This window comes from Garra rufa, chromosome 17 (genome assembly GCF_049309525.1).
Source record: "Garra rufa chromosome 17, GarRuf1.0, whole genome shotgun sequence".
NCBI lineage: Eukaryota > Metazoa > Chordata > Actinopteri > Cypriniformes > Cyprinidae > Garra > Garra rufa.
In genome coordinates this window covers 28,492,364-28,518,902 of record NC_133377.1, presented here as the reverse complement: position 1 = coordinate 28,518,902, position 26,539 = coordinate 28,492,364, and the positions used below count along the sequence as shown (strand labels likewise).

At 35.5% G+C, this 26,539-nt stretch overlaps 1 protein-coding gene across 1 annotated transcript in view; it reads right to left on the bottom strand.

The window, feature by feature from the left end:
* The window catches only part of crybg2 (crystallin beta-gamma domain containing 2), a 40,736-nt gene extending 14,507 nt beyond the window's left edge, over nucleotides 1–26,229 (bottom strand). The window contains exons 1-4 of the mRNA XM_073821457.1: nucleotides 26,057–26,229; nucleotides 20,840–20,939; nucleotides 12,301–14,783; nucleotides 1,173–2,826 (exon numbers count right to left, since the gene is read on the bottom strand). Of these exons, the coding sequence (XP_073677558.1) occupies nucleotides 1,173–2,826; nucleotides 12,301–14,783; nucleotides 20,840–20,939; nucleotides 26,057–26,229 (4,410 nt within the window). The remainder of the gene's footprint in view (nucleotides 1–1,172; nucleotides 2,827–12,300; nucleotides 14,784–20,839; nucleotides 20,940–26,056) is intronic.
* Nucleotides 26,230–26,539: the final 310 nt, after the last annotated feature.

Genomic DNA, 26,539 nt, shown 5'->3' with positions numbered 1-26,539 from the left:
AACCTGAACTATTATAGGGTTTATTTTTAAGTTTGCATATTATGATATTATTAAAACAGGATTGTATGGCAATAAGTGACAAATACAAAGATTTTTGCATATTGAATGTAAATTTAAAGTTGAATATGGGTTGAATTGTCAGATAACTCAACATCGCTCTATGTCAACACTCTATGTCAACACAGAGCAAGAGCAGTATGATACAAATGACAGAGGTCAAGCTGCGTTTTACAGTGGATGTGTGATAATTTGAAGTTACTCCCTCATGACAAACCTTTCCTATATCTAAATCATAAAAGTCCGGCACTTAGTAACATAAGTCATGTCCCAGAGTAATGAAATGTCTTTGCATGATCAAACTTGTAAGACACTGAGTATTTTAAGCCTTATATGCAAAGTCACCGAAGCCTGATGTCTTTCAAAAAGACTTTTCTTTGGATTTGTGAAATGCCTGAAAGGGATGAAAGTGAGAGTGATTCCTTTATCAGCCGAAGGTTACACCTTCTCACAGTATCTATAAACCCTAACCAAACGAAGCTGCTTTTGGTTAAAATCCAAATTTGACTTGCAAACTCAGGCTCTGTATACAGGAGAGAGAAGCAGTAATAAAAAAGACTCTACAGAGCTGCTCAGTTTCTGTTTTGGAGGACAAGAGGAAATGTGAATATTGCATGAGGACTGCGGTAATGTATACTTCCATCAATCTCTATTGTAATCCCTTCTTGGCGAGGTGACATAACACCCCTTCTAGCCTTTCATTCACAGAGGTTTAAGGCTGAGGTGCTTTTTGCAGAGTTTAGTTTTAACTGACAGCCAAAATTTATAGCCAGGTCTGTAGGAACAATGTAGGAGGTTTAGAACGAAGTTCTGCAAGATATCCAGGAACAGGACTGAGTAGGCCATCCTACACCTGAACAGGTCTAAAAACAAAGCACATCAGACGTTTGAGGTCTAAAACAATCCGCATACTATGCTACATAATACTTGGTGTAAGTGGTTTCATATCAGGTTGCACCAAGAGGCTGACTAGGACTGGGAGAAACAGAGCAGTGACATAATACGAAAACAACACTCTCATTGATTCAATGCCCTCATTCTCAGAGTGGACCATTCTCAAAATTCCCCTTTGTTTCAAAGAGACTTTACTCTTGTAGTGACAAAGCAATACTCACATATGCATCAGGGAAGGCTCTGTATTTGAGAAGTAAGTTCTGCTCTGGTTCAGGCTTTTTATTCACTTGGAAGCTCTTGGTGTCATTTAATAGAAGACCTGCATCAAGACTGCTGCTGCGCTGAAGACCCAAAGATGGAGAGTTCTTAAGCAGAGTTTCTGAGGGCAGAGAGCGGTACAGTTCCATAGTGGACTTGTGGTCGTAACTGGAGGCTTCTTGTGAGCTGGATTGGACAGATGGAGGCACGCTCATTCGAGAAGTTTCATTGATCCCACTGAGGGAATTCGACGGAGATGTGAGGTACGAGAAGCGATCGAAGCGTGAACTGAGCAAGGTGTCAGGTCCGTTGGTGGCTGAGCTTATACGCTCGTGACTGGTGCCGATATCAGGCAGAGAAGCTGCACGGAAGATGGAGCGGTTCGAGGCCTTGCCGTTCTCAGTTGGCTGGAAGAAGAAGCTATTCTCCAGGCGAGATGAGCTTCCATTTATGAGTCCTTTGGTAGAGCTCTCTTCAGGACTCAGATCATTGAGGGAGCCCCTACGCATGACAATGCTGTTGAGGGCTGAAGCTCGCAGAGGCAGGGTGAGCCCCCGATTTGAGGACTCTCCGAGCTGCTGTTCCTTCATCATGGTCAATGGAGAGCGCATGTCCTTGGGGGAACTCCAGTTAAGGCCAATGTCTAGAGGCAAACTAGAAGCTCCATTCAACAACTTTGGCTCAGTAATAGGTGAGAGCGGTGTACAAGGAGAGAGCGGAGTAGGGGATGAGATTGGTGCATCCTCTTCGATAGGTGGCAGTGATGAGAATGGAGTATTGGATGGGGTGCGTTGAACTCTTTGCCGGACCGGCCGCTCCATGCTTTTGAGAGTGTCTACCAGGTTATCCATTTCTGAGGAGGATGAAGTAAATTGAGTTTCAGGCTCAGGACTGGTGGGTGAGGGAACCAGCTCTACCCGCGTAGCTTGGAAAACATCCGAGGGGTAGTCATCTGCCTCTACGATCATCAAGCGGGAATCGAAATGCGCCTGTGAGTCATAGTCTGTTTTTCTTATCTCCTGCTCTCCCTCTCTTGCTACAGGTAAACTAAGCTCCACCCTGCTCCTCCCACTAGTGTAACTCTCACTACTCTGATGAACTTCGCTCTCAACATGTTTCCAGTTACTGTGGCTACCGTCGGTCTCTGAGGAGAAAGCTGTAGGCTGGGTCTCACTAAAGCGAAAATGAGAAGTGTAGACTGCTTTTTCATAGTTGGGGGACAGCTGAGAGGAACGCAGGTATGTGCTATCCGTGTATGAGTAGTCTGAACGCTCTGGAAAGCTGGACTGCTTTTCTTCAGAGTCGGAATGGAAACTTTTCCACCTCCTTGTAAGCTCAGGACTGGCTCTGCTTGGTTCTGACTGATCTCGCCTAATGCTGTCCAGACTGTCATGGCTGCCAAAGTTGCCAACGTTGTCAGTGCTGACCAGGGACACTTTGCGGACCACCATGGTATCCTCTCTGCCCTCTCGAGAAGATGATGGCCGGCTGAGCTTCGTACTGAACACCGCAACACCAGAGTTCATGTCTGTATCAGATCCAGTCTCAGTTTCCACTTGGTTCTCTGTTTCGAAGTCCTCAGTCACTGTACTGAGAACAGAGGATGCATTAAGGAACCTAGAACAAAAGGAAAAAGTGAAATAGAAAAAAACATTAATGCTTTAATCTTCTTTAATCATCTTTTATAACGATATTAGAGGAAAATACAAAGCTGCTGTGTCACAATTTTGTGACCAATAAATATGAAGAACCTTGACATATGTGACCCTGGTCAACAAAACCAGTCTTAAGTAGCAATAGCCAAAAATACATTATATGGGTCAAAATTACAGATTTTTCTTTTATGCCAAAAATCATTAGGATAATAAGTAAAGATCATGTACCATGAAGATATTTTGTAAATCTCCTACCGTAAATATATCAAAACTGCTAAAAACCAAATTTGGACAAATTTAAAGATTTTTTTTTTGCATTTAGATTTTTTTGCACCCTCAGATTTTAGATTTTCAAATAGTATCTCGGTCAGATATTGTCCTATCCTAACAAACCATACATCAGTGAAAAACTTATTTCAACTTTCTATTCAGTTTAGAGTTTTATTCAAATTGACCCTTATGACTGGTTTTGTGGTCCAGGGTCACATATGTACAGTAGTTTGGTTTATGAATCCCTCAATAAATATATTCATATTTAAAGTAGAAGCATAACGCACTAAATACAAATGCACATGCAAAGTAGAAGATAGATAATGCAAGGTATAATTGTCCCTTTCTAGCACGGGAGTGTATTGCAATGTGCGTAGGTGAGTTTCTGGAGAAACGACTTGTTAAAAGGGCACTTCAAAATGAATCACAGCCGTAAAAGCTTTAAGCCCACACCAAACAATAGTAAAAAGGTGAGTGGGACTTGAAAATCTGTACCACATGAAAATTTACTAAGGGAACAGACTAAAATTATGTAATGACTTCACAACAGTAAGCATGTAACAATAACAGTAGATAATCAATAAATGTGTAAAAGGTCAATTGCTTTTGTAATCAGAGCATTGCCTTCTGGGTATAGGACAAGTGGCATCCATGGTGTTGTCTTTTTCAACAATATGTATAAAGATAGAGTTCATACTTGACTGCAAAAAAATAAAAAAAATTTGCAATAAAATGTATCACTGTCTTTAAAAGCAATACCTTTTCATCAACTTTGTAGTTATGCATTTTTACCTGTCATTTGGCATTATGATAGCTCTATTAAAAACAAGAAATATCAAAAATACCAAAATTGTTTGTCTCTGTTGGTTTCAGTTAGTATTCATTAGTTAGTTTGTTAGTTAAATATTAAACAGGAAGACCCCTGGGTTGACATTAACACACATTCCACACATCAAACTAAAAACAGAACTAGTGTAAATTGAATGCTCACATGTTATACATCACATTAATATACACACAGTAAGCCCACAATTTTTTTAACCATAATAACATTTGTAGTAGTTTTAGTATACTTTTACTTTGTCACAAACAGATGTTTAATTGATGTTTAATAAGAAACAAGTACTTATAATTTGATTAAACACAAGACACAGAGACAAGATAAAGAGGAAGTGTCACTTCATGTCATCTAACTCTGAGAGCAGAGAAAAAAGGTGCTACATGTCATGTAGTTTATTTTTCACTGCATTTAGCCCTGAGACATTTAAAAGGAGAGGTATCAAGTTATTTCAGTTGGCAGAACCAGTCGCTCTGGATCATTTACAGTAAATCACACCACCTGGTGGTAAAGCTGGGCATTACGTTTTTATCTTCAGTACCCTGCAATTTGGGAAATGATTAACCTATTTTAATAATAAGTCTTAAAAATAAACACTCAGTAGCTATACTGCACCATTATATTTAACACTCTGGGCCTACATATTTATAAATGAGTTCAGGTGAATTTCCAGAGCATTCTGCTGACATTCTGAGAATTGTTGTGGCTCTGATCTTGGGTGGTGGCCAAGCTCTGTTTTGTGGTTATTTGCATCTGTTCACCACACAAGCCTTACTGGTGAGATAAAATAACTTTAAAAAATGTTATTGCCTAAACACAAGTGTTCTTTTTAAGCTGTCATTCAAGTTGCATTGATTCTCTTACAGCCAAGTGAAATAAGAAAGTAGATTTTTGTGTGCTCTTCCAATTCACATGCCAGTAACACACCAGAGATATCTATAATTGTCCCTGTCAGTTAAGGTGTAGCTTCCTGTAACAGAAATGGTATCTATAATTGCAGACTGGTCCCTAACAAGCATTTTTGGGCATTTATACACACAAACATTTGCATGAATATTCTAGACTGAGAGAACCACCTACTGCACTGAAAGATTGTTTCTACCCAGCAAAATCGTGCTAGTTTGTTAAAAACCATGATCATGTCAAAGGTCTTTTTTTCCAGATGTGATGCAATACCTATGGAAGCCTGTTTCCACCACTGAATAAGAAATAAAAAAAGGGTTATTGTGATATTTTATCTCACAATTCTGACTTTTTTCTCATAATTGCGTGATACAAACTCACAATTCTGACTTTTTTCGGAGAATTGGGAGACATAAACTCACAATTGTGAGTTATAAAGTCAGAATTGTAAAAATAAAAGCTCAGAATTCTGACTTTTTAAAAAAAAAAATCAAGAGTTTAGATCTCACAATTCTTTTTTTCCCCTCGGAATTGTAAGATATAAACTAGAAATTGCGAGTTATAATGTCCAATTCTGAAGGGAAAAAAGACTGCTATGTTCTCAGAATTGCAAGTTTATGTCTCACAATTCTGACTTACTAACTCACAATTGTGTGTTATAAAGTTTATTTCTCAGAATTGCGAGCTTATATTACAATTTTTCAGAAAAAAGTCAGAGAAAGTTTTTATTCAGTGGCGGAAACGGGAAACTTGTGATTCTGTCAACAAGATGAATTCAAATCTAATGCTATAGTTATATAATATATTCGTTTAAATCTTATATGTTGTTATGGTAAATAAATGACTCATGCTAAGGGCATGCTATAAAGAATAAACATGTCAGCGCTCTTTCCCAAATAAGCATGCATAACACATTTTCTCCCAGGCAAATAATATAAACTTTATGTAATTTAATTTAATTTACATTTCTTGTAAGATTAAAAAATGTTTACACCCACGTTAGACTAATGTCCAATCTATTTTTACAACTTAATGAGTACATTTTAATAACAATCATACTGTTTTCGTAAATGTCTGGTTCATTCTGATGGAATGTTACAGCTTGTTTGAGTTGTTTTGAGCCTGTAATCAAAAGGGGGCGGAGCTTAGTGAAGTCAACTGTAGTATATACTTCATCAGACTTATTTCTGACAGTTTCCTATAGTAATTATAAGAATTATTTCAGCTTTTCCATGTTACAAAGGCTCAATAACTCACAATTGTGTTATAAAGTTAGAATTGTGAGATATAAACTTGCAATTGTTGGAAAAAAAAAGTCAGAATTGTAAGTTTATATTCGCAATTCTTATTTTATTTCTCAGGATTGCGACTTTATTTCTCAGAATTGTACATTTATTTTTCAGAATTGTGAGTTTATGCCTTACAATTCTGACTGAATAACTCACAATTGTGTTATAAAGTAAGAATTGCAAGATATAAACTCAGAATTCTGAAAAAAATGTTACAATTGTGAGATATAAACTTGCAATTCTGATTTTATAACACAATTGTGAGTTATTCAGTCATAATGGTGAGTTTATATTCGCAATACTGACTTTATTTTTCAAGATTGCAACTTTATTTCTCAGAACTGCACGTTTATGTCTCGCAATTCTGAAAAAAAGTCTGAATTGTTAGTTTGTATCACACAATTCTGAGAAAAAAGTCAGAATTGTGAGATAAAATGTTGCAATTACCCTTTTTTATTTTTTATTCAGTGGTGGAAGCAGGCTTCTATACTCCCTCCATGGGTATAATTAAATTTTAGATCTATTAGTGATTCTGTCAACAAGACAAATTCAAATTTAATGCTATAATTATATAATGTATTAGTTTAAATCTTATATGTTGTTATGGTATACTGTATGAATGAATCATGCTAAGTGCATACTATAAGGATTAAACATTGTGTCAGCACTCATTCACAAATGAACATTCAAAACATATTTGCACAAGGCAAATAAGAAAAACTTTGTAATTTCATTTACATTTCTTGAAAGATTCAAAAATGTTTACAAATTAAAAAATGTTTACACCCACGTAAGAGTAATGTCAAATCCATTTTTACAACTTAATGAGCAAACTTGAATGACAATCATATTGTTTTCATAAATCTCTGGTTCATTCTGATGGAATGTTCCGTAAAGCTTGTTTCTAAATTGTTGTTGTATACTTCACCAGGCTTATTTTTGACAGTTTACTATAGTAATTGTAGGGATTATTTCAGCTTTTCCTTGTCAAAAATGGCTTAACATTTATCGTGTATAAAAATCAGGTACTTATTTTCAAATAAGGTCAAAGAGAGTCATTGGCAGCTATTCTCCATCTACGTATGGTGTTATTGTCTTTTTTTTTTTTTTTGGTAAATGTAGTTAAATAGCATATTTACACTTCCAGGCAAAAACACATTCTGTTCAAAACATGTCTGATGCTACTTTGAGACTGAGAGTACTAATAACGAATGCGTAACGAATATGCAAATAAGAACATGGTAATGGGGGCCACATTTTGCAGAAAGGGTTGGGGACGTCTTTCGCAATGCCTGTCTGTCACTTGCATTACTGCAATCATTTTAGACATCCACATACTAGGCATTTCTCAGAGCTGCAACAACAATGTGCATTGATTTTTTTTCTCACTGCTGTTGCTGCCTGTAATTTGTTTTGTGACACAAAATACACCCAAGCTGTTAAAATGATTGACATTTATAAATGTGACAGGTTTTATCTGAGTATCTGACAGGGTGTCTGATAGATTGGATTGACAATGTCATGTATGAAACCTTCACTGCAGGGCTAGCAAAATCGCTAGCCCGACATCCCGGGGCTGTTGTGTCTTCCTGTTTCCCAAAATGTATCACCGCCCTGCCCAACGGGCTATCTTAAATAGCTACAGGGTTCCCAAGGGTCCCTTAAAGAGTATTAAATTAAAGTCTTAATTATAATTTCAAGAGGTATTACATTTGGGGGCGGAAAGACAAGATTTGCATTAGATTACTGTGACAGCTGACCTTCAAAAGTCTGATTTTAGTTGAATAAATGTGACCATGGCCCACAAAACCGGTCATAAAGGCTTTTTTTTTTAAATTAAGATTTATACATAATTTGAAAGCTGAATAAATAAGATTTCCATAGTACAATATTTGGCAGAGATTTAATACTATTTGAAAATCTGCAATCTGAGAGTGCAAAAAAATCTAAATATTGAGAAAACCGCCTTTAAAGTTGTCCAAATGAAGTTCTCTGCAATGCATATTACTAATAAAAATTTAAGTTTTGATATATTTATGGTAGTAAATGTACTAAATATCTTCATGGAACATGATCTTTACTTAATATCCTAATAATTATTGGCATAAAGAAAAGTTAATAATTTTGACAAATGTAATGTATTGTTGGCTATTGCTACAAACATACCTGTGCTTTTTACGACTGGTTTTGTGGTCCAGGGTCACAAATATTAGCACTTAACATTTCAAAGTCAAAACACGTTGCAGGTGTTTTTATATGAATATATCTCTGAAGGAAATCGTCTGTCTTCAGAAAGTTTTTATTCATCTTATTCTTTAACGTGGAAGTTATCCTATAGACGAGATTTCCAATTCATTAGTAGCTATCGGGAAATACCGAGAAGAATAACAACGTGCAGTAAACGGTACAGCTGTTTGCATTATGAACCAGTGTGTTCATATTTAAGATAATACATTAAAATAATGTGGTAAGACACACCAATTTGCAATATCAAGCAGCAAAACATGCTGTTTTGTACAGCAAAAAATAGCTGGACGGGGATGAGGCTGGAAGCCAGACGCATAAAATTTACAAATGGCTGTGCCTGCTCTTACAGGAAAAATAAGAGCGCAGCGATGGTTTACCAGGGAAACCACTATATTTCTGATGTTCCAAAAGCCCCACCTAGTGGCAGAGAATGATTTTGTGTTTTCAATAAGCTCCTCTGCTGTTTTTGTTCAGACCAATGCGAATATTGACCAATGTTTTTATGCAGCAAACAAGCAGAGTTGTAAATATGAAAGACGCTAATGTGCTTTCTAAAAAAAAAAAAAACAATTAAAACAAGTATTAGATAAATTTATATATTTTAAATTAATATAATAATGGTTACGACTGACTCATTCCTTTGTTTAAAAATGGTTTGAAGGCTAAAATGTGATATTTATATTATTTACATATGCTACCATATTAATTGCCCAACCCCACTCATAGGTTATTCGTTCATGTCTTAAAAAGGATCATAAAAAGTTTTACATTTGTAAAAATCCTGCAGATACTTTGTAAACCGTACAAATAAAATTCCTTCCTTGATATTTGTCGATTTTTGTGTTTTTAAATTGTTTTTCATTGACGATAACTCCTAAAGAGCCTGCCTGCCCAAAGGGAAACCAGGGATTTTACAATTTTGCAAGCCCTGCACTGCAATTCACATTCACAATAACAGCAGCCATGGGGGCAGCCGTGGCCTAATGGTTAGGGAGTCGGACTTGTAACCCATAGGTGGCAGGTTCGAGTCTCAGGTCCGGCAGTGATTGTAGGTGGGGGGAGTGAATAACCAGCACTCTCTTCACCCTCAATACCATGACTGAGGTGAGCCCCTTGAGCAAGGCACCGTACCCCCAACTGGTGGCACAAATTCCTAGTATGGGTCACCATACTTGGCCTTACTTCACCTCCTTTCCTTTCCTTTTCCTTTTCCTTTTCTAGCAGCTGATAAATAAAACTGGACAGAAGTTAAGCGAATTGAACTAAACTGAACTGAACGTAACTGACTAAGATACCGTACGTAAATTCTGACAAACAAACCAGTTTTGATGCCTCTTTGATGCACAGAAGAACACCTTTACAATTAGGCTGAAATAAGCCTTTTTCACAAAAATCGGAAACTACGTCAGCGCAGGGTAAAGTCAGTTCCGCTACAGGTCTGCGCCTATTATATTAATATGCTCTTGTCTCAAATAATGCATTTTACCTTTTCTGTTTTGTCTGTTTTCCAAGTTGTTGTTATATAATCAATAAAGAAACAACATTTTTACTTGTTTGTGATTTATATGGGTACTGAGACCGCTGACTCGTCAATATAATATGCGCAACATAGCGCCAGCTATAGTTTCTGTTCTCAATCTCTGGTATATTTAAGCTATTTTCTCAATTTACTCAGTCATTTCCCTCGAATCACTACATCATGGTAAATAATGACAGCATTTGACAGCCTTTATATCCAAATGCACATTTTCCCAAGATTAAATTAAACGATTCTGTGTCCGGATGATGCCTAAACTCAATACAGCAACGTAATCCAGATCCAAATGGAATAAAGCCATTAATCGGAGTATTGTATTGTTTAGTATTATATTATTTTATTATGTATATCCCTGGACACATTATGCAACGTACATTTACACCGTAAAATGAGTAATGCAAAGGAGAGCAAGTAGAAAATACAATATTACTTTAATAATAACAACAACATTAATAATCGCGAAAAAAACTGACGTGAGTCAGAGTCATAATGCAGAGCCAGCACCAAATAGACAGAACGGCAAAACTCAAAACTGTACTGTATTATAAGTGCTATCATTCATAATTAAATAAACATAGTCTTTGTGATGACCAGAAGCTGACACAAAGTTTTTGAAAAAAAGGTTTGCTATTTTTAGAGTAAAACCCCGGTATATATCATAGTATCATAGTATCTATTCTGTAAAAATAGACTTTGATTCCCGAACTTAGGCATGTTAAGTACGGCCGCTGCTGTCACCGGAAAAACTTTTACCCTGCGAGCGCCAATCCGGAAGCCAGAAACACGGAAGTGTGAAAAAGGCTAATTGTAAGCATTAACTACTGCATTAGATATTCTCAACTAACAATAAAAACAATTGCATTTAATTGTTATTTATTGTTAGTTCATGTTAATCACCACATTTACCTGACTCACAGGCTTAATGTAAGCATTATCAAAATGGCAAAGTGCAATATGCAAAAGCATCAGCCACATTCCTGGTGATTACACTTGTTTGCCTAGGAAAGCATTCAAGAGGATTTCTGTTTTGACATTGGCCTTCATGCATGAAGGCTATTTCAAGAATGTGTATCATCAAGTTTGAGTCAGTGGCATACTTTGAACTACCTTACATTCCTTCAGCCCATCCCATTCCAATGAACGTGGACTTGAGGTTGCTCGTGGGTGAGGCATTGATAAACCTGTCCCTTCTTTTGACAAGAACTTCCACCACACTTACAAAGGAATTTGAAGTTCATCTTAACTCATTTTAAAGAGAAAGAATAATCATTCTGTATATACTCAATGAAAAACAATGAAACTGGCAGAAAAAGAAACACAAGCCAGAAAGTTTGTGTGGTGCTGTACATAAACAATTCATGCTTGTATATCTCCCTTAATTTGACTTAAATTGAACCACATGTGACCCTGGACCACAAAACCAGTCTTAAGTCGCTGGGGTATATTTGTAGCAATAGCCAAAAATACATTGTATGGGTCAAAATGATTGATTTTTCTTTTATGTCAAAAATCATTAGGAAATTAAGTAGAGATCAGAGTAAAATTCCTACTGTAAACCTATCTAAATGTAATTTTTGATTAGTAATATGCATTGCTAAGAACTTAATTTGGACAACTTTAAAGGTGTTTTTCTCAGTATTTTGATTTTTTGCACCCTTAGATTTCAGATTTTCAAATAGATGTATCTCAGCCAAATATTGTCCTATCCTAACAAACCATACATCAATAGAAAGCTTATTTATTGAGCTTTCATATGATGTATATATCTATAAAATTTAACCTTATGACTGGTTTTGTGGTCCAGGGTCACATATATCACTTTAATCACAAAATGTGAAAAGTGTGTAATACAAGCACGATAAGCTAAATTGTATCTTCTTATAAACCATGCATAAATAAATTCATTAATAAAATAATTGTAAAATGATAAATATATATATATATATATATATATATACACACACACACACACACACACACACACACACAGTAAATTATATGTATGTATTATAAAATATTTGATTCATGCATATTTTTTTCATGAACTATGCATACTGTAAATAAATGCATGAACAGAAAACAGAAGTCAAATATATATATATATATATATATTTAATATATATATATTATATATATATATATATATATATATATATATATATATATACTTTTATATATATAGACATACATAGAATTTCACTTCTGCATTCATATTTACATGGTTTTAAAATACATATAAAAATATCTATCAAATATTTGCATCAGTTTTTCAGCTCAACACATTACATTTCAAAGAGCACCAACACACACAAACTGCCTATAGATTAAAAACAAGATATTTTTGTAGCTCACCTTTCACCTGGTATCAAACTTCTTGAAAGTAGCTGATCAGGAACAGCGGTAACATCTGTGGTATCTTCGTATTCCCTTCTGTTGTCTGTTGTACTTTCGCTTATTTCCCAGTTCCCGTGAGTGATATTATCTCTGGCTGTCTTTACCTTTGTCACTCTCACCTCTCCCTGTTGGTGGCTTGTGTCTTTAGCGTGTCTGAAGGTCTCCCCTCTGGTGTGTGCAGTGGAGATATTGCCACTGCTGTGTTCTTGACTTTCACTGTCCTGTGTTCTTGGGAGAAATGTGGCAATATCCTCAGACTCTACACCACTGGTGTGTTCCTCCCTCTCAGCGTGCTGGTTATCAAAGCTTGTTTGGTATTTGCACCTTGCCGTGTCCTCCAGTATTGTTATCTCTCCACTTGACTGCTGCGGGGCAAAGGGGTGGAGACAAATCTCCAGGTGACTGAGTGTTTCCATTCTTGAATCTGCAAGTGATACCTTCACTGGCTCAGAGAAGGGAGGGGCTGAAGTGCATTCTTCAGAGCCACATTCTTGATTGACTGGTAGGGCTGGTTTCAGTGGAGAAAGATGGTGAATCTGCTGCTCTGCTTGACCCGTCAACACTTCAGTGCCTCTATATACCTCTGCTTCGAATGCACCTTTCATTTCAGATGGTTCTCTTGTGTTTTGGTTCATTTGGAATTGATCTCTTCTCGCTTGAACAACCTCATCATGATTTTGATTATAAATATCATATGGTCTACTTCCTTCCTCAACTTCTGGTCCATATTTGTTCTGAAACTTATTCAGAACTAGTGTGGTTTCAACCTGGTCAATCAACTCATGAGTAGATGCCTTCTGAACATCTACCTTACGATCTTCATACTCTTTGAATGTCTTCTGTTGTGTGTCTATGTCTGTCTTTGGGGTTTGAGAGATGAACAGCTGGTCTGAAACATCTAAGTGAGGGGGAGGATGAATTAAGGCAGGTATGACTTTAGAGGTCAAAGTGCTGGAGATACCACAGTCTGAAGGCTTGCTCGATATAGCTTGGTAGTTCTCCTGACTTATTTGGTCTTGTTCTGGTATTTGAGTTCGGGTTTCGACATCTGAATGAGACATATTGTTAGAGAGACCTCTTCGGGAATGGTCAGGGCTGATGGGTTTTGAGGGACGTGAACGGTCAAAGGTGACAGCTGGTTTATTGTTGTAGGTTCTCCACAAAGCTGACTGTAGTACAGAGATCTTTGACTCATTCTTAAGAAGGACAGGTTGAGCAGGGCTAGGTTTCTCTGAGTCAGTGGCATATGTTGAGGAAGAATAATTGTTGGTTTCATAAGATTCAATTGAAATGGTCTCACAATGAATCTCAGGGTGAGTTTCTTTCAGTAAACTTGAATCAGAAGTGGAATGTACAGTGATTGTGGATAAACTCTGAGGTTTGGAGCTTAAATCACTTTTAGAAACATCAGTATCAGCATCCAAACTGTTCTCTGTGACTCTGCTAGAGGCAATCACATCTGGCATAGATGAAACAGTATCAGCACTGGAGGGGTCAGTGTTGACTACATTAGTGTTGCTGGCAGACATGTTTTTGGTTTGAGAATCGTCTTTCTCAGTAGATATAATGTAAGGTGTAAGTCCAGAGGAATCATCTGGAAGGGTATCGGCAGAATATGAGTTTGAGCTGGAACTCTGGGTCCCAGTTTTGTTTGAGGTGAAACCATCAAGGATGACAGAGGTAGAACTGTGGGGGGTGTAAGAGCTTAAAGTTTGGGGGATGGAAGGAAAGGAACTTTGGGGAATGGAAGAAACTATGGAAGTTTCATGAATGGAATCGCTGGATTTTTTACATCCCAGGTGTGCCTCTTTTTGAAAAAACATTTTGTCTTTGTTAAGAGTATGGTGTAAGTTGATGGTGTTAAGCTTAATATTTGCTGAAATTCCTGATTTAACAGTTTTGAAATCAGAGAAGTGATGATCATTCCTAAAAGAACCACCAATCGGCTTCAGATCTATGTTTGAGTTATGGACCATGCATTTGTTGGTACTTGCTGCAGTTTCCACATTAGAAACAGGATTGAATGAGTTGGTCATTTTAGACTCAGAGATGGGGTACTGTATAAATGTATCAGTGGATGGACTATCTGGGGGTGTCTCGTAAGCATCGCTATCAGACAGGGGAGAGTCAATATATGGTATCGATGTGCTGTCCAGATCTGAAGGCATAAAACCTGTTTCCTCTTCAGACATGTCACTCAGGAAATCCTGGGACTGGGATTGGTCAGAAGTACAGGAGGGTTCTGGTGTAGGCTGCTTTAGTTTCATTTCTACCTGGTTGTCAAATTCTTCGATTTCACTGATGGGATCCGTGACATCTAGGACTTCACTTGAAAGAACCTGGGAAAGATCTCTTTTCTTCTTCTTCTTCTTCCAGGATAGGGATACAGTAAAGCCCTTGCTTTTACGAAGATCACTCTCAGAGTAACTAAGATTCGTTTTCTAAAAAAAAACCAAAAGGAATAGAAAGTCAGAAAAGAAAGTATAAGAAGTAAGTAAAAACAGAAAGGAGGTGAATGAATACAATGAAAAATGTTATATTTATTTATACAAATATGTCACAAATAGGGTTGGGGGATGTCTACCAAATTGGCATCAGATGATGTCTGCAATGAAATATACGAATCACAAGCAGTGTTGACAAGCCTGTGGTTTTCCTGCAAAATTGGGCTACTTTAACACTGTTGGGTTGTTTTCATGTCTGTAGGTTGAAGCAACCCCAATAACGTGATATTAAGCCCCTGGAATAAAAATTTTACCGGGGGAAAATGTGATTGGGCTAGCTTTGAGTAGCAATTGGACGGGTTTCGCTATGAAAACCTGGCAACCCTGATCACAATGCTGGCTCAACATCGTGACATCTGTCAGCCACCGGCATTGTCTCTAAATGTATATAAAATATAAAGCTATTCATTTCTGATCCCATGTAGTTGTAAAGTTAACTCAAGAAACATTTTATCTCTCGCAGTAACCTGGCTGATTGCATTTTTTAATTCCTTTTTTAGGCACGAGAGGTATGATTCATTGGAAACAGTTAAAGCCTTTTTGTTACTAAAGTATTCATGAAACACCCTGTTTATCTTAGTTGTATTTACTGAATGTGATTCAACCACTTTTACTAATGAAAACTAGAGCACAGAACACAACAGAATGGAAGCACAGAGAAAAGAGCATTTGTTTAAATCAATCATAAGGAATAATGTAATAATGGCATTTTTATAAACAGTAACAAGGAAGACGAAGAAAAACAGTGAAGAGGAAAATCATATTAATCGAAAAAATAACTGACTGATAAATAGACAATCAATGTAGTTGTTATTTGCATAGTAATTAGATCACTACCATGCATTATGACCTAATTTCATATTTATCTCTCTGGGAAATTAAGTCTTGTTCTGCTGTCTGGTGAAATATGATAAGTCTGATGCTAGTGCGTTCAGTGTTCCATCTGATAACACTGGAGTATCAAATGTCATGAAGTGAGATAAAGAGATATGTGTCACTGTCTATCAGTCTGGGTGGAGGCCCTTTGTATTCCTTGAACTGTGTTACAGTTCAAAATGACCGTATCATCTGGTCATCAGTCATCCTGTCAAACAACCCGACTAATCAATATCGTTCACTAGTATTATGAAATACACAAATCTGTTTCATATTTTTTTTTTTAAATGACATATATATGTTTGGTATAGCATCTTTGATGACAAACACAACATATTTTTCTGATAGTGAATCTGAAAGCGTTAATTAAAATATTATCCATGAAGTACATTTGTTACCCTTTATTAACTTTTAACCTACTTGAATTACACTAATAAGCTTTCAACATGACTAATAAATGCTGTCTGCTTTTTATGGAAGAATTATGCTTATCTGTGTCATAAGCAATGGCGTAAATCAAAGGCATTGTGTGAAATGACAACTTAAAAGTAATGACGTTATGTTTATGATGATATGACTCCAAAAGCAACTTAAAGAAGCTTCACATAAAGGGGAAAAAAAACCTTACAGACATTTTTTTCATATGAATTTCTAAAGAACTGCTGGAAGCTTAACCTGTCAGCACTGTGAACACTTTATTGTGAAGCCATTGTGGATTGTTCAGCTACAATAAGCACTCACACATGCATGTACAAATACATGCAAATAGCTCCACCTGCTGGTCAAGTGAAAAAGAAAATCCAAAAAGGAATTATAACCAAAAGCTAAAAGCCTAAAAATAAAGTGCTTGGTTCCTAATCTTACTACAAAAAATAACCAAAACTCTAACTTTAAAACATGAAATACATACTTAATACTTCATTAGTTAATGAATTAGCTAACATATACAAACAATGAACAATGCATTTAATACAATATTTATATAATGGACTTCTATGGTGCCCCTGAATTTGAACTTCCAAAATGCAGCTTCAAGGGGCTCTGAACGATCACAGTCAAGGAAACAAGGGTCTTATCTAGCAAAACGATGGGTTATTTTCTAAAAAAAAAAAAATATATATATATATAATTTATATAATTTTTAACCTCAAATGCTCATCATCGAGCGTTTGAGATTGAAAAGTACATGTTTTTAGAAAATAACCGATCATTTCGCTAGATAAGACCCTTCTTCCTTGGCTGGGATCGTTTAGAGCCTTTTGAAGCTGCATATAATCTGCATTTTGGAAGTTCAAACTCAGGGGCACCATAGAAGTCAATTATATGGAGAGAAATCCTAAAATGTTTTCCTCAAAAAACACAATTTCTTTACGACTAAAGAAAGAAAGACATGAACATCTTGGATGACAAGGGGGTGAGTACATTGTCTGTAAATTTTTGTTCTGAAAGTGAACTACTCCTTTAACTAAAGTAGTTAACCAATGAAGCTTATTGTAAAGTGTTACCAATTACTTTTAAATAGTACTTTTAAATAGTAAGCCAAATTACAGATGACCCACTTTAAAAACTGACCAATTAACGTACACTAACAGCTCCAAAGAACAATAGTTACAAAGATTTTAATAAAACCTTAGGATGCAAACCCTTTTTTTTTTGCATGCTTACACATTACAATTTCTAGTTTAATAAAACCTGTTTGTGCATCACTGCCATCTTACTATGGATAAAGCAAGAGCATGAATTCACATGAACTAATAGAGATCTATTTGCTTAAAATTTGTCTTTCCTTATGGTAGTCCTTCTAATATCAAGGCCTAATGTTCAATTTAACACATCCTCTGCGCTGGCACAGAAACCATGACACGAAATGGACTGATGGCATGACACAGCTGTGTGCATTGCTCTTTTTGCTAAGTACAAAGGTCTATAAAAAATTGACAAATTGTTTAAAATTTGCCTTTTATTAGGGCAGTATGTCATATTTCAAGGCCTTGGGTTTCTTTAACACATAGTGTTTTCGGCCAAGAAACTGACATTGAGAAATGCGCTGATGGCACAATAGGTGGCTCAGTGTGCATTGTCCTATATGCTAAGTTTATTGGTTTCTCGTGCATAAAGAGTCTGTATATTTATTATTTGTGCAAAGGTCCTTGAGACTGTGTAATATGGAAGTAAGAATATCATGAAAAAACTTTGAACCTGCATTTTGCATAATGAAAAGGTGTATCTTAAAATCATTTAGTTGTGTTTGACATACACTAAACAGCTGCCATGAAAACACATTACTTGTGTGATAAATCTAAATATTTTTGTTATATTCTTAATTTTCGTTTATAATCTAAACATAATATTTTTTTTACACTTTTCCATACCTGGGAATTACTTAAATTAAATTACATATGTTCCAAACCAAGTAGGAACCCTGGAAACAATAAACAGGAATAGCAACATTCAAAAAGAGGAGGCCTCCTGTTTTCCAGACAACCCAGTACTCCTAAAATGACATTTAGCACAATTTGCTTTAATCATCCGTGTCCCTCATCACGTCTGTGCATGTCTCCCGTGCAAAAAAGGTATGCATATTAATTTCTGGACTACTGAACATGAGCATGACAGGACAGACTAAATCATTCCTCTATTCCTCCTACATCATCATCATCAATAAATAACTGTTTGTTTATTTATTCATTTAATAATTTAAAATGTGGATGTAAATATATGAGAAGGAGTCCACTTAAAAGCATCCAGCTTGAAAATATGATTCATCTGAAAATATTGTATTCTAAATTGCTATTTATTAATTAGTCACATGATCCTTTAGAAATCATTCTAATATTCTGATTTGCTGCTCAAAAAGCATGTATTATTATATTATTATGTTGAAAACAGCTGAGTAGATTTTTTTCAGGTTTGTTTGATGAATAGAAAGCTCAGAAGAACAGCATTTATCTGAAATAGAACTCTTTTGTAACATTACAAATGTATTTATCATCACTTTTGATCATTTTAAAGCATCCTTGCTAAATAAAATTATACATTTCTACAATTTCTTTCCAAAAAAAATATAAATAAATAAATTTAACTTCAAACTTTTGAATGATATAGTGAATAATGGTACAAAAGCTTTTAATTTCTGATAAATGCTGATCTTTGGATCGTTATATTCATCAAATAATCCTAAAAGAATATTTTCTAATGGTTTCCTATTTTAATATACTTTAAAATATCATTTATTTCTGTGATGCAGCACTGAATTTTCATCAGCCATTACTTCAATCTTCAGTGTCAGAAATCATTCAATATTTTTTTGGAGCCCGTGATACTTTATGAATAAAAACAACAGCATTTATTCAAAATAGAAATGTTTTCTAACAATATGTCTTTACTATCACTTTTTAACCATTAAACATCTTTGCTGAATAAAAGTACTAATTGCTTTAAAAAAAGAAAAAGTTTACTGACCCCAAATTTTTGAATAGTAGTATGTATTGTAACACAAAATTTCTTTTTTGAATAAACACTGTTTTAATTTTTTTAAACACTATTTATTCATCAGAGAATCCTAAAAATATTAAGCACAATTTTTCAAGCATTGATTATAAATCAGCATATTAGAGTGATTTCTGAATCACGTGACACTGAAAATGATAATGATGGTAATGATGCTGAACATTCATCTTTGCTTCACAGGAATAAATTATATTGTAAAGTATATTAAAATAGAAAACTGTTATTTTAAATTGCAATAATATTTTGACAAAATTAAAGTTTTTTCTGTATTTTTGATCATATAGATACAGCTTTGACGTGCATGAGAAACTTCTTTAAAAAACATTAAAGTCTTACTGATCCCAAACTTCTGAACAGCAGTGTATATATACATATACATATGCCTGTGTGTTAATTTTTTTTATTGTTCAGAGCAAAACTGTGTTAAGTTTAAGTGTAAATTGAAAAAGATGGTGTAGTTATGACATCTACCAGCAGGGGGTAATGGGGCCACGCTAACCAGCCAAACCTTGACTCCTTGGTCATAGAAGCTTTACTGTTATTATAGAAGCTTTACTTTACATAGAAGATTTACTGTTATTAGTATTCTTCTAATTATTTTGCATACATACTGCACCCTATTAGCTGTGCTAATTACCTTCATTTTCAAGCTCTGTATTTAAATATTAGTAATATATGTACCTTGGCATGGCAACACATACTGTAATGAAAGGGTTGGACAAATTAAAATTAAAAGATAAATGTTTACAGCAATTTTGTCATATGTATTGCATACCTATAGTAAAAAAGTTATATATGTAAATACATTTTGTCACTTGGAATTATAAAGTTCTATCTGACGTTTTTGTCAAAATTGAGTTTTAATCTCAGTATCTCAAAACTGCTTACAATGCAGATAGAAATCTATTAACATATTTACTGACATATCGCTCAAGACTTACTGATATAAAAATGTTAAACCTTATTTGGAGTACAACTACAAATTTCTTAATATTAAGCCTAAAATGTATTTTAATGTCACTACTGATGAGGACTGTATGATCTTTGAATAATAATGGTTCTTAAATGCAAGATATTTCAAGTGTACCTGAAACTTTTCTTGCAGTAATTCCACTTTAGCACAATGAAATATACTTAAGTATATCTTTAGTTGGACTACAATACTACTTCCACACAATTAAAGTGCATTAAGCACAAAATTCCAATTTAGCAGACTTCAAATATACCAGTTTAGGATACTAAAAGTACAATTGCAGGGTATTTGTAGAATACTTAGCATAGAATAAATGTATTTCAAATTCATTTTAGCATATTTGTTTTTCACTACACTCTTAAAAATAACGGTGCTTTACAAGGTTCAAGTTTTTTGGTTCCACAAAGGACTATCTCTTTTTTACCTTTTTATAATCTGAAGAACCTTCTTTTGCCACAGAGAACCTTTTGTGAAACAGAAATGTTCTTCAAATGTTAAAGGTTCTTTATGGAACAATTTAGACAAAAAAGGTTCTTCTATGGTATCGTGAAGCACCTTTATTTTTAAAAGTGTAGGGTAGTCATACACATGTTGGTTTAAAACCAACTCAAGTATAAGTGTGGTGCTCTCTGACCTTTGGCTTGAGGACAGTGCCAAATAGAGATTTGCGTTTAGTTGACTTATCATCATCTGGAGCTTCAATGTCGCCAACTTCCAACGTCTCGGATTCGGTTCTGTGGAAGACGACATTCAGTTAGAGATTTGGAGATTGAGGATTCAGTTTAAAGTTCAGATAAATGCACAAAGAGCAAACAAAACAGTGGCCTTGAGTTTACTGTGTGGCGCCAACGCTCAAGTCAGCCAGCGACAATGACAAGAATGTGAAACATTAAATTATATGTCTTTCGTAAGACAGGCATCTCATCCGAATACAATGTGTAAACAGGTTATAAATTTTCTTAAAAAATACACTGTCAGCGGAAACCTGCCACATACTTTCAGAGAACAAAATGTGGACAATGCGTAAAACAAACGCACTTACTAATACAAACACACCCAGTGTGGCCCATTGTACAGCAACACCTAAAATAACTTAAGTAAAGTGGGTGCAAAACAAGGGTGAGTAGTCAGGCAGGCAGGAATCACTGCATCACTTTCTTAATGAACACAATTGCTTAATTGTGTGGCATTACAGAGTCTTAGAAAAGGAGATGCAATTCATAACTTAGCTCTGATTTGGCCAGCATTAGGCAACAGGAAAATATTAAGGTGGAACAGGTGCATCCAAAAGTCCCTGTCATGAAGGAAGCAGTCACATTTTTTGAAAATGAATCACACAGTTGTCATTCACATAAACCTATTTTAAACAAAGCACACCTGTTACTTGAGTAATTTGAACGATTGATGAATTGAGGAAACTGATGCGATACAATCCTTCAAAAAATGTCATGTAGACTGCTGAGACTGATTCTACAACTTTAAAGTTTTTCATTAGCATGCATGTACATGCAGTGATTATCTAGGAACCTCAACAACAAGTGAGAGCAATCACGAGGCCAAAAATTGCAGGGTCTTTTGCTAAATATCCTGCTTTGCATTCCAAACCCACCCTTAAATACCCCCAGGCACTTGACTCTGAATGCATTGGTTTGAAGATGCATAAACATGCACATTTCAAATTGAACCTGAGCATAATCACTGAAGTGATCTTTGTTCAACTTGTAACTTTAAAAATATTTCTACTATTTAAAGGGCTCACCTTTAAAGGTATCACTTACATGCCAACAGTGTCAGGTGAAAACAAGCTGAAACTTTTACTCATGTATCTAAGTTTTTAAAACAAGCTTCTCCCCGGAGGGAACAGTTGAATGTATGAGTTTCACTCTGTGTGATGGAAGACAGTAAGCATGCAGTGTGGCCAGTTCCTTTAGGTATAACTTTGTCATGTGCTGGTAGCAATGAAAACTAAGTCAAAAGAAAGAAATGCAGTTATATTTGTTTTGTTAAAAACACTGAGGCAAGAAATGTACTAGCCTACAAACTTGAAAAGTTGAGTCTATACACAAAAATTCTGAATGTACTCCTGTCACATGACCTCACTGCGAGTACACAGTTTGTTTGCTTTTGTGTCACGGTTTATTTGGGAATGGAGACACATGGAGAACCGTGTTTGAATAAGGCATCACAATGTATTGTGCCAAGCAAACACAGAGGACAGATCCTGTCTGTTACAACGGACAGGTTCTGAAGAACAGTCACATGTCAGGGTATTTTTGTAAGATTACAGCTGGTTGCTCACCTGAGGGAGAAGCTTTTGTGGCTGTACAAATAACCTACAATATTTAAGTACAAAAGCTTGTTGTTGAGGTTTTTAATTGAGGGTTAAGCTGTGTGAATGTGCAAATCCGAACAGACATGCTTTTCACACAATATTGGGTCCTTTTGTGTAGCAATTACTGCCACTCATTAAAAAAAAATTCTGGTATAAGTGTCACCATAATTAGCTGCATAATTTGTATATTAGTCACTTCTGCAGTCTTTAAATCACCAACATTTTACCACCCTTGAAATTAGGGAACAATTCTAAGCATTCTATGAATATGACTATGAGTTATTCTTATATGACTGAAAGGGACCATAAAGCAGCAGTACTACTACTGACCTCTTTCTGAGCACATTCACCAGCTGACTAGTAGGTGAAGCTGATTAGCATATTCAAATAGAAAGGTGTAGACTGAGCCAAGACTAACATCAAAGTCCACCGCATAACAAGTCTAAAGTGTGTACCATTTAAGCTCCCAAATAAGCCCCAATTGTTTTTGTACAAGCTCATGAGACTTCCCTTTAGCCTGTATAATCCACAGTCACTTGGAGTCCTTAAATGTTCTAATTTACTTTTTCCAATTTGTCCCTACAATAAAAATAATGTTGGTAAAGATTATGAATGTGCTCTGACCACAATGAATTCACTTAATGTTTTGTGATGGGTTCTTATCTTAGTTGGCCTATAAAGGTTTTGCATTTGCGTCAGGATGTGGTCAGTTACCCGGATGCGTGGCCATATTGGAAATACTTGCATGTAAACAACAGCATAGATTGCACAGTTAATGTATTACTGAATACATTGTTCTGCTAATTTATGCTGTGTAAACCACGGGAAAAAACGTGTGGAAACTGCTAAATCATATAGAAAAGGACTTAATAAGCAGGAAAGGGCCCAACTAAAGTCAATAGATATGAGGAGTATTAAGATAATAGCCCAATATTTAACATAAGAACAAAAAGAAATGTTGTCAAGATTCTCCCCTTGGAAATCCTGGTTCAGTTTGGCCAACCACAAACGCCTTTTGTTCCTCAGACAGTTTTTTTTTTCAGCAGGGTATAGTATTATATCCAGTCTATAGTACTGAGGGCAGTTGTGGCCTAATGGTTAGAGTAACCTGAAGGTTGCGGGTTCGAGTCACAGGTCTGGCAGGGATTGTCGGTGGGGCCTCAATAGAAGCCCTTGAGCAAGGCACTGAATCCCCAACTGCTCCCAGGTGTGTGTTCACACAAATTGTGTGTGTGCACTTGGATGGGTTAAAATGCAGAGCACAAATTCAGAGTATGGGTCACCATACTTGGCCACACATCACGTCCTTTCCTTTCTTCAAAATGTCTTTCCTGGTCCGACCGATAAGTACAGCCCAAAACATGACAATTATTGACCATTTTCAGCAGCAATAATCTCTTTCTTTCGGTTCAGTGGCATTGTTTACAATCAGTGCTGCCAATATGGCCAATTGTTGACGTGTCGTGAAAACACTCTATTAGGAACAGTATGGGTCAAATGTTGTATTTCAGTCCATTTGAAGAACTTTACATTTACGGACATTTATCTTTTGTGGCCCAAGAAGCTTATTTAACATTTTTATTTACAGAAAATAGTCAAGAACAGTTTGTATTAAACGTGCAGTGTTTAAATTTTAGCGGCAACTAGAAGCGAGGTTGTGAATTGCACAAAGAAGCTGTGGTGGCCAACACAGGACAAAGATGTCATCGTCTCAGATAATGAGGTTTCTTTACCAAGGTAAATTAAGGAATTAAATTGACTTAATTACTCAGCAAACTGATATGTTATTGAGAATATTTTTGTTACTTGTTCATTATTGTGTCAGTGTTTTATTCGCAAGAACAACATAGTGATAAAACACACTCTGTAGAGCAGTTTGTCGGTTTAGGGCTACTGTAGAAACATGCAAGGGGACCCACTGTGTATGTAGATAGAAGTTGCTCATTCTAAGGTAATAAAAACATAAGGGTTCATTATGCAAGGTCTTTATACACCTCTGAAAACATAGTTGTGTATATTATATTGCATTTCTGTCAGTAGATCCTTCTAAATATTACACACTGCACCTTTAACTTTGCAGTGTTCTACTACATCAAACAGAACAATATCAAATCTCATATTGCTTTTACATAGCAGCTGTATTTCAAGTAGTTATTATGAATAAACTTACATTAGAGCAAAAACTAATCATTTAGTTCATTTCTTGTCCACCATTGAAAACAGTTCCTTAACAAGTCACTCATCAAGCAACCAGTCAAAACGAGTGAGAGTATCAAAGGAGTTATTTTTGCCCCGTCTTTGCAAATATCCTCGTAAACACATCAGGTCTTAAATGAATGCAAATAGCTGAGAAAAACAACACATGTGTAACAGTATATTGGATCCAGGCAGCTCTTAAAGTGAGAGCAGTTTAATATTTCTGCTGTCTGTCATTCATGTTAAACAACAGAAGAAAGAAAATCTCTCACTGCTCTTTACTAAACCACTTTTGTAACTTAAATTTTGATTATGAAGTGTTTTTTTATACATTTGATTACTTTAAACAATGTATGTAGCATTTCTTATTTGTTCTACTGTATTTTTTTATTCGTTTTTTTTTTTAAATCACTTACTGTTTACTTGTCTCCAGTGAGCTCTTTTTTTGTTGACACTGGTGACACGAATTATGACATTTCTATGGAATCAAATGTTGATATCATAAAGACCTTATTTTAAGCAAAAAAAAAAAAATATATATATATATTGTGATATAATATGGTAATATAAGATTTTGGTCATATCACCCACCCCTATTTAAAAGCTATCCTGAATTTAAAAAAAAAATGCTCCTCACTGCAGTCGTGCAAGAAAACATTAACAATCTTATCAATAATAAATCTTAATAATAATAAATAATAATATATTGAAATAATAACGTTAAAAAATATATTATTATAAATAACGGATACTAATAATGTATGCCCTATATTACAAAAAAAGATACAAATACAAAATATTATTAAGAATAAATTCTTAACATACAAATAACTGTAGAACAGTCTAAATAGACTATAATTCTCTGAAAGCTACAAGGGCAATCAAATTAAAAGAAACTAACTGTACTTTGACTGTACAGAATATAGGTGAGCTAGTTTTGAAATACCTACAGAATAAATCATAACAGGTTGCTTTTGATTTACTAACATATTAATTAAAAAAAAAATACCAATGGTTAGTCTTAGACCTACAGTACTGGATTCAAGAAATGTTTTATATTTTATGTGTTACTGTCACACAGTGACCGTCAAATAGCACGTTGTACCAATTATCTTAAGAATACTGAGACAAATATAGGCTCCAAATAAAAAGTAAAATCACAGTTACAAACATGTACATTGCTCTCATGAATAGGCTTTTTTGAAGATATTCAAATTTTATTCAGTTTGTGGTTTATACACGGTTTTAGACAGTTTGACATACATGGACGAAGTATAAGCATGGATCATTCAGTATTAACAGAAAACAATGAAATTGTTTTACCTTTCAGCCTTTAGGCTCTCCTCCAAACTTTCCGGCTTCTTTGACTTCCATCGGAATAATTTGAGCGATCCTTTGCCGCTGTCATCCTTCTCCACAGACTCTTTGAGATTTGCTTCACTTTTAGAAAACAAGTTCCTCAAAGACTTTTTGCTTGACAAACTCTTTTTCGCCATGGCGAAACTTCAAAAGGTTCACTACAGAACCACGCGAAAGAATTCCGCACAAGTTTAGTACGATGCGCTGAGTCGACGCACGTAGAAGTGCCTACAGCTCACTAGTGCACAGCCTAATCTCACTCTCTCTCATGATGCAGATGCTCTAGCTCTGTCAAAGCCAGTGAGCCACCTAGCGAGTTTTTAGGCGCGCTCTAACTCAGCGGCTGCGCGTGCCCATGATTTCCATAAAGGTTGTCAAGGTAGGCAGTTCTTTGGATGAGATTAGTTTACTAATTCGTTCAGTGACAATTTATGGAGGTTACAGTAT